Raw genomic sequence first — 11,819 nt, forward strand, 5'->3', positions numbered from 1 at the left:
TTTATCTTGCTGCACCTTATGCCTGGAACCGTCTTCCTGAGCCCATACGTCTAGCTCCATCTCTACCTGTTTTTAAATCTATGCTGAAGGCTCACCTTTTCACTGCTGCCTTTGGCTCCTAGCCGCTACTCATTTGCCCTCCTCCTCCCCTATTCCTCTTTACCCTGTAATTCCCTTGCCCGTAATGTCTTGTCTGTCTGTTTTACCTAGATTGTAAGCTCTTTGAGCAGGGACTGTCTCTCTATGTCAAATGTTCAGCGCTGCATAAATGCTATTAGTAGTAGTAGTAGTAGTATTCATCTAATTTGATGTGATGCTATTTTTATACAAGGTTAGTGAAATAGTCATAAGTTTTTGTTAAAATGTTATTGAATTTTTGTTTAATTCTTTCATCATGTCTTTGTATTATATTGTATATTTTAATGTATTTTATGTTGTTTGTTTTACTTGGATTATTTATGTTTTATTATCATCTGCTTTGGATCTAAGTGGACTATAAATACATTGGCTGGGGATCATCTGAGGATTTGAAGAATGGAGTCTTGCAACAGAATTTTTATTGGATCCAGGTCTGGGCTTTGACTGAGCCACTCAAGGACATTCAGTTTGTTGTTGCCTTTGCTTTGTGCTTAGGAACATTGTCTTGCTGAAAGGTGAATCTTCTCCCTAGTCCCAGGACTATGACAGATTGGAACAAGTTTCTCTCTAGTATCTACCTGTACTTGCAATGTCCATTTTTCTCTCGATCATCACAAGCCTCCGTGTTCTCACTGATACAAAGCATCTTCAAATTTAATGCTTCCACTGTCATGCTTTACTGTAGAAATAATGTTAACAGGGTGATGTGCTGTGCGTGTTTTATGCCAAATCTATAAAGTTCTATTTTGGTTTCATATGACCACAAAATCATCTACATCAGAGCTGCCAAGGGTTCCTGAGTTTTGAGAGGGAGATTTTTAGTACATGCCCCCCAGCCCTGCCCTGCCCCCTGGCACCTCTCAGTCCTACGGCCATTCCAAAAAATATTTTACTTACACCAGTGACAGCAGGAATGGGTAAGAGAGAGAGTTTCAACTCACTCTATTACACCCACTATCCAGCATCTACATAACACGAGGGGACCTTGGCCCCCTCTTAAGCCCACTCCAAAATTATGGCACTGATTTATTATCAACCAGATACTATAGAGATAAGAGTTTTCAGTTTTGGTACAGTATAAGTCATCACAAGAACAAAATATAAGAAAACCAATGGACTTCATTAGGGGCTTATAGCCCATTTAGTTATGTTTAAACTCTGCATGAAACAAAATATTAATTTTTATTTTGACTTATAAAATCACTTGCCCCTGAAACATGTTCAAAACAGAATAATCAATTTGTGAATCTAAAATGTAAACGTCTACAAAACAGATGCAGTTGTCTATCCATGTGCCCCAATAAAAAGGAGAGTTTAATTTTATTTCCATTTAATTTCAGTATATTCCATCTTTATAGGACCAGGCTTCCCAAGGCAGAATACAACAACAGTTAAGATGAACCCATCAAGAAACAGGATATCCTCACTGAAATTTGGCCATCTGTATTATACAGAACAGTGTAGAAAAATGAGCACAAAATACAATTTATAAATTCTGTTTCTCTTCCAGCTACAATAATTTTTTAAGCTGGTTTAGTGATATTCAATTATTATTCTGTGATATTTATATATGGAAAGCTTTCAAATAAATTTAAAAGATGTAAACAAAGAAAAATAAAATATGTTGTCCTCCACCTTTTAAGGCACTTCCTATCCAATTGAAACAGCTTTAGTATTTTTACAGTTGGACCATGAATAGGCAGTCCATTATTTCTAAGAATCTTTTTACTATTGTTTCCAATAGTGTTTGCTATTGTTTTGGGTGAACCAGTATATGTGGAAATTGTCACCACAGTGGTTCACCCAAAACAATAACAAATGCTATTGAAAAACAATAGTAAAGATTATGGGCTAAATAGGCTCACTCCTTGCCCCGAGCCCAACTTCTCTCACACTCTCTCCCTTCACCCATCCAGCAGGCCAGCATCTCCCCCTCTTCCTCCCTCAACCCTCTTCTCTTGAGCCTACCTTTAATTTGCTTCAAAACTTGCCGGCCAGGGCAGCAATTCACAGGCACTGCCCTGCAGCTGGCCCAACATCTTCTCTCTCTGTTGCTCGACCCGCCCCAATGGAAACAGGAAGTTACCACAGAGAGGGTGGGCACCACAGTACATAAGCACCACCATACTGGGAAAAGACCAAGGGTCCATCAAGCCCAGCATCCTGTCCCTGACAGTGGCCAATCCAGGCCCTAAGAACCTGGCAGAACCATAGGCGCCCCGTATAAGAGGCTTGGGGAGGCTAAGAGGCATATTTTCAAAGTACTTTGGGAGGCTAAGTTCCATAGGTTTCTATGGAACTTTGGGAGGCTAAGTGCTTTGAAAATGAACCTCAAAGCCTCCCCAGCCCAACCCTGACCATCTTGTGTTTCTTCTGCTGCCCGCCGTCTCCATCGTCATTTTTACTGCACTGAAGAGTTCTGCCTCGGCACCGGCAATTCAGAGTCAGCCTTCTGCCAGCATCGGGGCTTTCTCTTCAGGCATGTCTCACTCCCTCCCAGCTCTGCAGAAAAGAGGAAGTTACGTTAGAGTCCTGGACGCCCCTGAGGAGAAGCCCCGACGCTGGCAGAAGGCTGACTCTGAGTCTCTGAATTGCCGGTGCCGAGGCAGAACTCTTCAGTGCAGTAAAAATGACGACCGGGGAGACAGCACGACCGACCGGGGAGACAGCAGGCAGCAGAAGAAACAGGGAGAAAGATGCAAGACTCCCAAAACCAGTGGAAGTGAGCCTCTGAGGCATATTTTCAAAGCACTTAGCCTCCCAAAGTTCCATAGAAACCTATGGAACTTAGCCTCCCAAAGTGCTTTGAAAATATGCCTCTTTGTAGCCCAGTAAGTAAACAAGGAAGCCAATTTGGTTAATGTGTTTCCCCAGCATGACATCCTCACTGCCTTCAGCCCAAACAAAACAAACAAACTTTTGAGCTGTTGCATCCAGGTTGTTCTTGATTGTTGATCGTAACAAGGCTAAAGCTGGGGCACATGGAATCACATTTTAATGTCATCTCATTTGTAGGAATTAGCATTTTAGATACACAACTGGATTATTCTGTTTTTAGGCATGTTTCAGGGACAAGTGGTTTTATAGGTCAAAATAAAAATAAATATTTTTTTAATGCAGATCTCTTTTGTTTAAACATAACTAAATGGGCTATAAGCCCCTAATGGTGTATTAGGTTCTGCCCAGTGTAATATTTTTGGTACAGTGAAGTTCTGAGTGTGTTTTTGCACAAAGATGTGCATAGTGTTTTGCAGTTGAGCGATTATGGTTAGTATATGCTTTGAGCAATCACTTTATTCTTTGACATATGATACATATTTAATATCTAAATTTAATAAAAGTATTGTGACTTTTATTTTTATTTATTTTTTTTCTGTGTGTTATCAGACAATTATGGATTTAAGCTCCACCCCTGGCCCCATCCCTAACTCCACCCCCTTTAGCCTCCCCAAACAGTTGGGCCACCGACCGCCTATGGGCAGAACCCAAAAAAATTAATAATGATCAATGGACTTTTCCTTCAGGAATCTGTCCAAACCCCCTTTAAACTCGGTTGTGAATCGCTGCCACTGCCTGGCAAGTTTTGAAACAAGTAAAGGTAGCACTCTGCAAGAGGGTTGAGGGAGGGAAGAAGGAAAAGCGGAGATTCCGGTCCAGGGAGAGGCCTGGGCCCGGGGAATTTTGTCCCCCCCCCCTGCCCCCTCCTCTTGGCGGCCCTGGTTATTTGTCCTTGTTTAATTACTGCATTAAAGAAGATTTTGGTTCAAGACTTATGAGTTTTCTTTTTTTTTTTAATTTATACTTTTAAAAAACTTACATCTCAAGTGATAACACTTGTAAAGAAATACAGATAGGCATAAGTATTGTGGATAAATACATCCAAAAGATTTTTGTATATAATCTTCTTTAGACCACAAAAAAGGGAGGGGAGTTTAGGCATTATTCCAGGAGAAAGAAAACCATATATAACAATTTAAACATGTATATAGCTTTACACGCCTATCCAGATATCAACTTAAATCAGCCCAATATCAGATACTAAGTTTCTGACAGTTTTTTTAAGTCTATAGATGCTTTCAAATGTTCAGGATTGAAGAAGATGTATTTAAGCCCTAAATATTTTATCACACATTTACAGGGATAGTTCAAATAAAAGGAGGCTCCTATTTCTAGGGCCTCCTTTCTAATAGCTAAAAATGCCCTTCTTCTTTCCTGCGTTTGTTTAGCAACATCGGAGTACATCCATATTTTTGACCCACAAAATAGGGACTGTGCATGTCTAAAGAATAATCATTTGACTGCTTCTAAATCTTGCTCAAATATGAGGACACTATTAAAGTATTTCTTTCAGAATCCTCATTTAATGAGGACTCTAAAGTTCTGTTAAGTTCAAATTTTGTCCATATTTTTCCCATGTGACTCTGTATCTGTTCCTGGTTCACTTTTCTTCTTTTGTGAAATATAATAAATTCGATTAATTGGAGGTATAAGTTCAGGGGAATATTTCAAGACCTCTATCAGATATTTTTTAAAGGCTTCTAAAGGAGAAGTCCCAGTTTAATCTGCGGTTATAATTTTCCAGTTGTTTCAAGCTTCCTATGAATAACAGCATTATCCTTTATTAGCATAGTTGAAGTTCCTTGAATCTTTTCTACTTCAGTTTTAAACTGAACCATTTGGTTTTTAGAGTCAGTTTTAATTGTTTCTATAGATTTAGAAAGATTATCCACAGTACCCACAAATGCTGCCAAATGTTCCGTTGAGTCAGTAAGTTTAGTATCAAGTTGTTGGAGAGCATCCCATATGTTCTCTAAAGTTACCGTCTGAGGTTTTACCAGAGAAACTCTGTAAGCTTGATAGCCCGCCTCTGTTAAGTGCCTCTGTCAGTTATACTCTCTTCCTGGCCTCTTGCTTGGGAGACCCCTTCGACGACTTCCGTTTTGGGCGTCCCAATAGGAGAGGGAGGACCTTCGGGCACAGGCGGTATGTTGGGCTCCCGGGGCGAAAGAGTAACATCAAGCCCCAAGTCTCGTAGCTCTCCCAGCAAAGAGACAGCAGGGCGGCTCCCAGTGAATAATTCTGGAGTCCTCATGGTGAACCTTTCGATTGACGGCTGTGATGGGGAGGAGGTCCTGACCGCCGTGGCTCCGGTCTTAACCGCTCCCTTACGCTTCGTGTGCAGCATATTGGTAATGTAGAAACAAGTTAATTTCACTACCGTCGTCTAGAGGTCTCATCCGAGATTGCGGCATGCCGCCATCTTGAAACGCCCCGCCCCCGAGTTATGAGTTTTCTTGTAGTAACAATTTAGACATCCCAGACTTTTTGTTTTCTTATCCATAATTACTTTTTGAATATTTCTACAATTGTTCTTTCATGTTTAAATTAGAGGAGTGTGGTAGCCGTGTTAGTCCACTCTTAAGGTTATCAATAGAAATCAAACAAAATAAAACATGGAAAAGAAAATAAGATGATACCTTTTTTTTGGACATAACTTAATACATTTCTTGATTAGCTTTCGACGAAGAAGGGCAACCTTCGAAAGCTAATCAAGAAATGTATTAAGTTATGTCCAATAAAAAAGGTATCATCTTATTTTCTTTTCCATGTTTTATTTTGTTTGATTTCTATTGATGTTTAAATTATAAAGTATGTTGTTTAGATCAGTAAAACAAACTCTTGACATTAATACATATGTTTAAGGCAGAATGAATAATGTATAAGTATATAAAGACTTTTACAAGGCATGATACATATGTGGGTCGCAACACTGAAATTAGAAAGCTAGATGGGAATCAATGCGAACATCTGCATTCTTCTTCTTAGCCCCTACACTTTGGAATTGTCTTCCTAAAGAACTTAGGCTTGAAGATCCTTATACTCACTTTCGCAAAACTTTAAAAACACATTTCTTTCGAGATTCATTTGAAAATAATGTTTAAAATAAAAACAAAGGAGAGAGAAGGAAAAAGGAGGAAGAAAAAAGAAAAAAAAATTTAGATTTTTTTTTTATTTTATTAAATGTTTTTTTGACTATAGCCTGAGAAATTTGTACGAATGTTATTAATAGAATGACTTTTTGCTCAGCTTTCCTATCATAAATGGATTTCAGAGTATGTTTACAGTATCTACTGTTTTTTAATGTTATTTTAATGTTATATTATATTGTAAACCGTTCTGATTTACTTTTGTAATAAGTGACGGTCTAGTAAATGAATAAATGATAAAAGGCACAGAGTTGGGTGACCAGAATTTCTAAGAGGATGGAACAACTCCCCTATGAGGAAAGGATTAAAGAGGACTCTAGCTTAGAAAAGAGACAGGTAAAGGAAATGTGATAGAGAGCTATAAAATAATGAGTTGAGTGGAATAGATGGGCATAGATCGCTTGCTTATTCTTTCCAAAAGTACAAAGACTACGGGAAATGCATGAAGTTACTAAGTAGTACATTTAAATCAAATTGGAGGAATATGTTTTCACTCAGTGTATAATTAAGCTCTGGAAATCATCTGTAGAGAATGTGGTAAAAGTATATAGCAGGGTTTTTAAAAGGTTTGGACAAGTTCCTGGAAAAGAAATCCATAAACTGTTATTAAGGTGAACCTGACAGAATGCCAGTGCTTATTCCTGGGATAAGCAGCATGAAATATATTTTGCTCTTTTGGGATCTTGCTTGGGTACTTGTCACATGGATTGACCACGGGTGAAAATGGGATTCTGAGTTTGATTGATCTTCAGTCTGTCCCAGTATAGCAGTATTTTTGTACTTATGTTCTTTTCTGCTTATAAAGTGCACTGGTAGGCCTAAGTATGTGGATCTTGGTACTAGAACAGCAGGAGATGCTGTAGAGCAGGACCGAATTCTATAACTAGAGCTGTGAATGAGGGAAACTTCTTTATATTGCATACTAATTCCAATAAAGGAAAATACCAATTTTGGTTTGCAATGTTATACTGCTTTTTTAACCATGCACTTTTTGTACTGGAAAATATGTTATTCTTGTTCTATCAAGCAATGCACATATATTTGCATTTGTAGGATGAATGGCGATACCTTCTTTCTGGGGGCACCATTCACACAGCACGTGATAACCCTGCCTCTGAGTGGCTGTCTGAAAGAGCATGGCGTGACATTTTGGCTTTGACCAGTCTAGAGAACTTCTCCAGTTTTGCCGATGATTTTGAGCTGGATCTGCAGGCATTCCGAAAGATTTTTGACAGTTCTGAACCACACAGGTAAGACACTCCCTGACCGACTGAGTCTTGATGATGCTATCCTATCATGACAAATGTTTACGGATTTCTGAAGCACTGGATAAGTCTGGCAAAAAGATCAAGGTTTGATGTTGTATGGGGTCATTTACTGGACAATTTTCCCTTTCAAAATCAGGCCAGCAGAACAGAGCAGGTGCTTCCAACCCACGTATCACCCCTTTTAACCACAGGTGAAAGTGCTAGCACTGTTTTTACCTATGGGGAAAAGCAATATTCAGCAACCTTGTTTTATGCAGTAAATATCCATTTCTCTGAGGACAAACAGGCTATGCAGTCCTCATAATTATATGATATCATTCAGTGGTGCCTGGGAAAGGGCTTGATATTCAAAACAGCTGAGCAATATTCAGCATGAGAGGGACCGCATAAAAATATATCAATAACTTAGGGCCCTGTTTACTAAGGCACGCTAGCATTTTTAGCACTCCCTAATGCTAGAGACACCCATATATTCCTGTGGGTGTCTCTAGCATTAGCACATGTAATTTTATTGTGCAATTAAAATGCTAGTGTACCTACAGTGCGGCTAAGTAAACAGGGCCCTTAATGTTATAACTTTATGCATCTATTTAGCTAAAATATCCATATAAGTCAGATCATTGAATATGCAGTCCTAACTATCCATATAAAGTTAGGAATTCTGTTTCTTCATTTAGGGGCCCTTTTACTAAGCTATGGTAAAAAAATGCCCTGAATTAGCGGCGGGGGCCATTTTTGCCGTGTGCTGAGGCCCTTTTTACTGCAGCACGTTGTAATCCATGGGACACTGCCAGGTTTGTAATCCACAGGATACCTCAATTTCCTGGATCTCCCAGCTTGCCAGTCCTCTCACAGGGAGAAACCAAGTCAGTCACTTCTGCTTTCTCCCCCTTCTGGCCCCCAGTGTCCGGTTTCAACCCCAAATGGATACACCCAGCTCTGACCTAGGTGGCCGCCTAGGCTGCAGCTAAGATGCTGGATTCATTGGGCTCCTCTATCCGCCCCTTTCTAGCTTCTGACCACTGCCCACAACTGTAGCTCCTCCAGCTGCTTGGGTCTCTGAGCACTCTTCCAAGTCCACCCTTAATTCCAGGGCAATAGTCACTCTCAGTCTGAAGGGCAACCCCCACCCCTTTAGCCTTCCTTCCTTCCCCTTCCCCTAATGGGGAGGGAAGGCACTTGTATCCCTTCCCCACTCCTCAGGTCCTGTTACCTCTTTATATTATCAAAGTTCACCACCCATGTCACAAACTCAGGTTAACAGTTATTTTCCTTTCTTTCCTATTCCAAAACACAGTCATTTAGTATACACATTTCAACTGGTTCAGTTTCACCCCTGTCTTCACTCCCACCTCTTACAGCCTGGGAAATGAAAGGGTCCCACCTTCCTTGTCAGCTCCAACACCTGACAACCACCCACTCTTGAAACTTTCACCTACTGTTAGAGTGCTGCTGTAGCCACTTCTTCCCTCCTTTCATTAAGTCAAAGAACCATGTTGCCATGAGTCCTTTCAACTGCCCACCTTTGACTCAAGCTAGAGCAGAAATGTCCATGAGCTCCCTCTGGGATCTTCTCCAGCCATCCTCCACCTTTCCCAGCCTGCCAGTCCATGGACTCCTCTACAGTACCACCTCCCAGCTGTCTAACATCCTCCTGATCAGTCCCACCCAGCTGTCTCCTATCATCCTGATCAAGCCCCTTCAGATCCTCCTCCTTTCCCCTGGGATTCTGGGACTCACAGTGTGGGTAGCACTTCCTGGTCCTACCCAGTGCCTCCCTCAAGGACTGCTGGGACTTGTAGTCGTTTAATCCCACTAACCTCAATGGAGAAGGAGACAAGCTGCTCTCCTGAACTGGCCTGGGTCTTTTGGTTCTGGACCTTCTGGCCCTGTACTCCCGTGGGGTTTTTAGGTATAAAAGGGACTTTCCCCTTCCTGCTCCCTCAGATTCCCAATCCATGCTCCCTGCCTGATCTCAACATAAAAAGGCTGAAAAAGACATCCATTGAGGTGGTGGTAAGGGCTCCCACGCTAGCCTGGTGGTAACCGGATACGATTATCGCCAGGTAACCCCCTGTGAAAATATTTTTTAAAAATATTTCCACTAGTGCCGGAAATGCCACATGCTGGGGGTGGAACTACCGCTGGTGCCCACATTGGGCCAGCAGTAGTTCCATATTGACGCACATTAAGCCCTCGGTGGGCTTGTAAAAAGGCCCCTTAGACTTACATGGATATCTGAATATCACTGCTGTCTGGACAACGTTTGACTCCCACTTAGCAAGGCCTTATATACCTAACTTTTAACCATAAATTGATTGCTACAGCCAAACATCCATTCAGAGGGGCAGGAATTTAAACAATTTTTTTTATTTAAATTATGAAATCACAATCACAGAAAACCAAACCTGTGATATACACATGCCTACTAAGAAACATTAAGGAAAAAGGAAAGAAAAAAATGTTCAAACATACAAATTGTCCACAATAACAGGTAATAAAGGTGCCCAGAAACAGGAAAATTAAAGATTAAATCAAGTAAAGATGCATCCTCCACTAAATACCCCTAGCTGACCCTAATAGCAGGCAATTAAACCTTAGCCCTCAATTCTTCTTTTGCCAAAATAAAGTCCAAGAGCAATTTGGGATCTATAAAGTGTAACCCCAACCCCTGCCCCTTGGGAGGGGACTACACTTCAGCCTTAGAGAAGTTCTCCTTACTTGGAGAAAAACTCCTTGGCTGTGTTTAACCTTATACCTATGATTCCGTATCAGACAGGCTGCAAGATGCAAGGCTAAACTTTAAGACTTTTATTCCCTGGATAAAATAATTTGGATTAAAGGACACAGGAAGAGATACACCATTAGCCAAACATAAATTTATCATAGCAGCTTATTTATTACAAATAGGAAAATAGACATCTAATTGCTGCTTTGCCATTTATAATTCATAAGTAGTACATACAAAAAGTCTTTTTCCTTTCTTGTTCCTGTTGAGGAATTACCAGCCTGGAGCAAAAGTGCAATGCAATGCTAGCAAGATTCCTGTTTCTGCAGTAATAAACCATTCCTTTTATACGTTTATCTATGTGTGTACGTGCCCATATCACATAACTATTACTATATCACATGACTTTGTGGTATATGGCCCAGTTAACATAACTTTCACCAACCAGCCTACCAGACTCTTGTTTGTAGTTTTCCTCCATTGTCATTGGTTGACTTCACAGCATGATGACTGCATGAACCTTGCTTTTCCACTCACCTGCTCCACATCAGCTTCCCCTCCCCTTGCTTAAACATGTGTATGTGTCATTTTGCATACTCAGCTCATTCCATTCTAACCACCTAGATTGCTCCATCTCCTTACACACAATACCCTAGAGATTTCTTCAGACCATCCTTTTGTCTTGTTTACTGTTAACCACTTATCTATCCAGCATAGCTTATCTCTCCAGGACATTATTGCCTCAGCTGACCAAACACACCAGGGGAACTTACATGCCATCTATTTTTATTCAATACTTCAGAACCTTAGATCTGGTCATGCTGGACCTTACAGGGCATAAATTACAGTACATTTCTACAAAAGAAATAACTTGTACTGTCAAATAACAAAACACATTGCGAAGGAAATGTTAACACAAAATTCTGGGTCTTAACACCAGAAATACCTGGCATCTTTTTTGAATTTCTCTAAACAAGTCAGGAAAAACACTTACTTTAGATCCCATAAACAGCTCATTCATAAAGTAGAAATACAAACGAAGGATACAAATGAAGGATATTATTTCTATCTGGTTCTAAAGCAAAAGTGAAATCAAAGTGATGATTCCAGAACTCTGCCAAATTCAATTGATTTTTCTGACAACTTCCTAAACTTTTCTCACTTCTCAACATCAAATATTGGGCCTGCACAAATGATGGTAAAGCAGCTGAAGATATTTTTAAGATCTCAATAAAGTATTTCCATACCATATCAGATGGTGAAATCAGAGGCGATTTGGGAAAATTCACAAATCTAAGATTTTGCTTTCTGATTTGATTTTCCAGATATTCAATCTTCTTAAATGAGTACAATTTGTCCTTAATAGAGCCACATTAGTAACTTGAAGCTCAGCCAACTTGGCCTCCAAAGATCCAGTCTTGTTAGAATGTTGCTCAAGAGTCTTATCATGAGCTGCAATAGATCCAGACACCTGATTCATCTGAGTAGCAACAGTTTCAGTAACTTTAAGAAAAGAATTATTAAGAGTCTGTAAGGCCTCCCAAATGGAATCCATGGTTACGATGTTAGACTTACCAACTCCAGCAGCCAAGGCATAGGTAGCAGCGAGTCCCCAAGAGGAAACTGTAACTTCATGGATCTACAACATTTCCTTCTCTCTTGATGGCAAAACTCCAGGGACAGTGTACTTGAATGTAA

General features: G+C 40.2%; 1 protein-coding gene across 1 annotated transcript in view; it reads left to right on the top strand.

Annotated features, from left to right (window-relative positions):
- Positions 1-11,819, top strand: part of DNAH1 (dynein axonemal heavy chain 1) — a 799,478-nt gene that overhangs the window by 728,784 nt on the left and 58,875 nt on the right. Inside the window, exon 66 of the mRNA XM_030205737.1 lies at positions 7,179-7,375. Coding sequence (XP_030061597.1) covers positions 7,179-7,375 — 197 coding nt within the window. The remainder of the gene's footprint in view (positions 1-7,178; positions 7,376-11,819) is intronic.

The sequence above is a fragment of the Microcaecilia unicolor genome, chromosome 6, assembly GCF_901765095.1.
Source record: "Microcaecilia unicolor chromosome 6, aMicUni1.1, whole genome shotgun sequence".
Taxonomy (NCBI): Eukaryota; Metazoa; Chordata; class Amphibia; order Gymnophiona; family Siphonopidae; genus Microcaecilia; species Microcaecilia unicolor.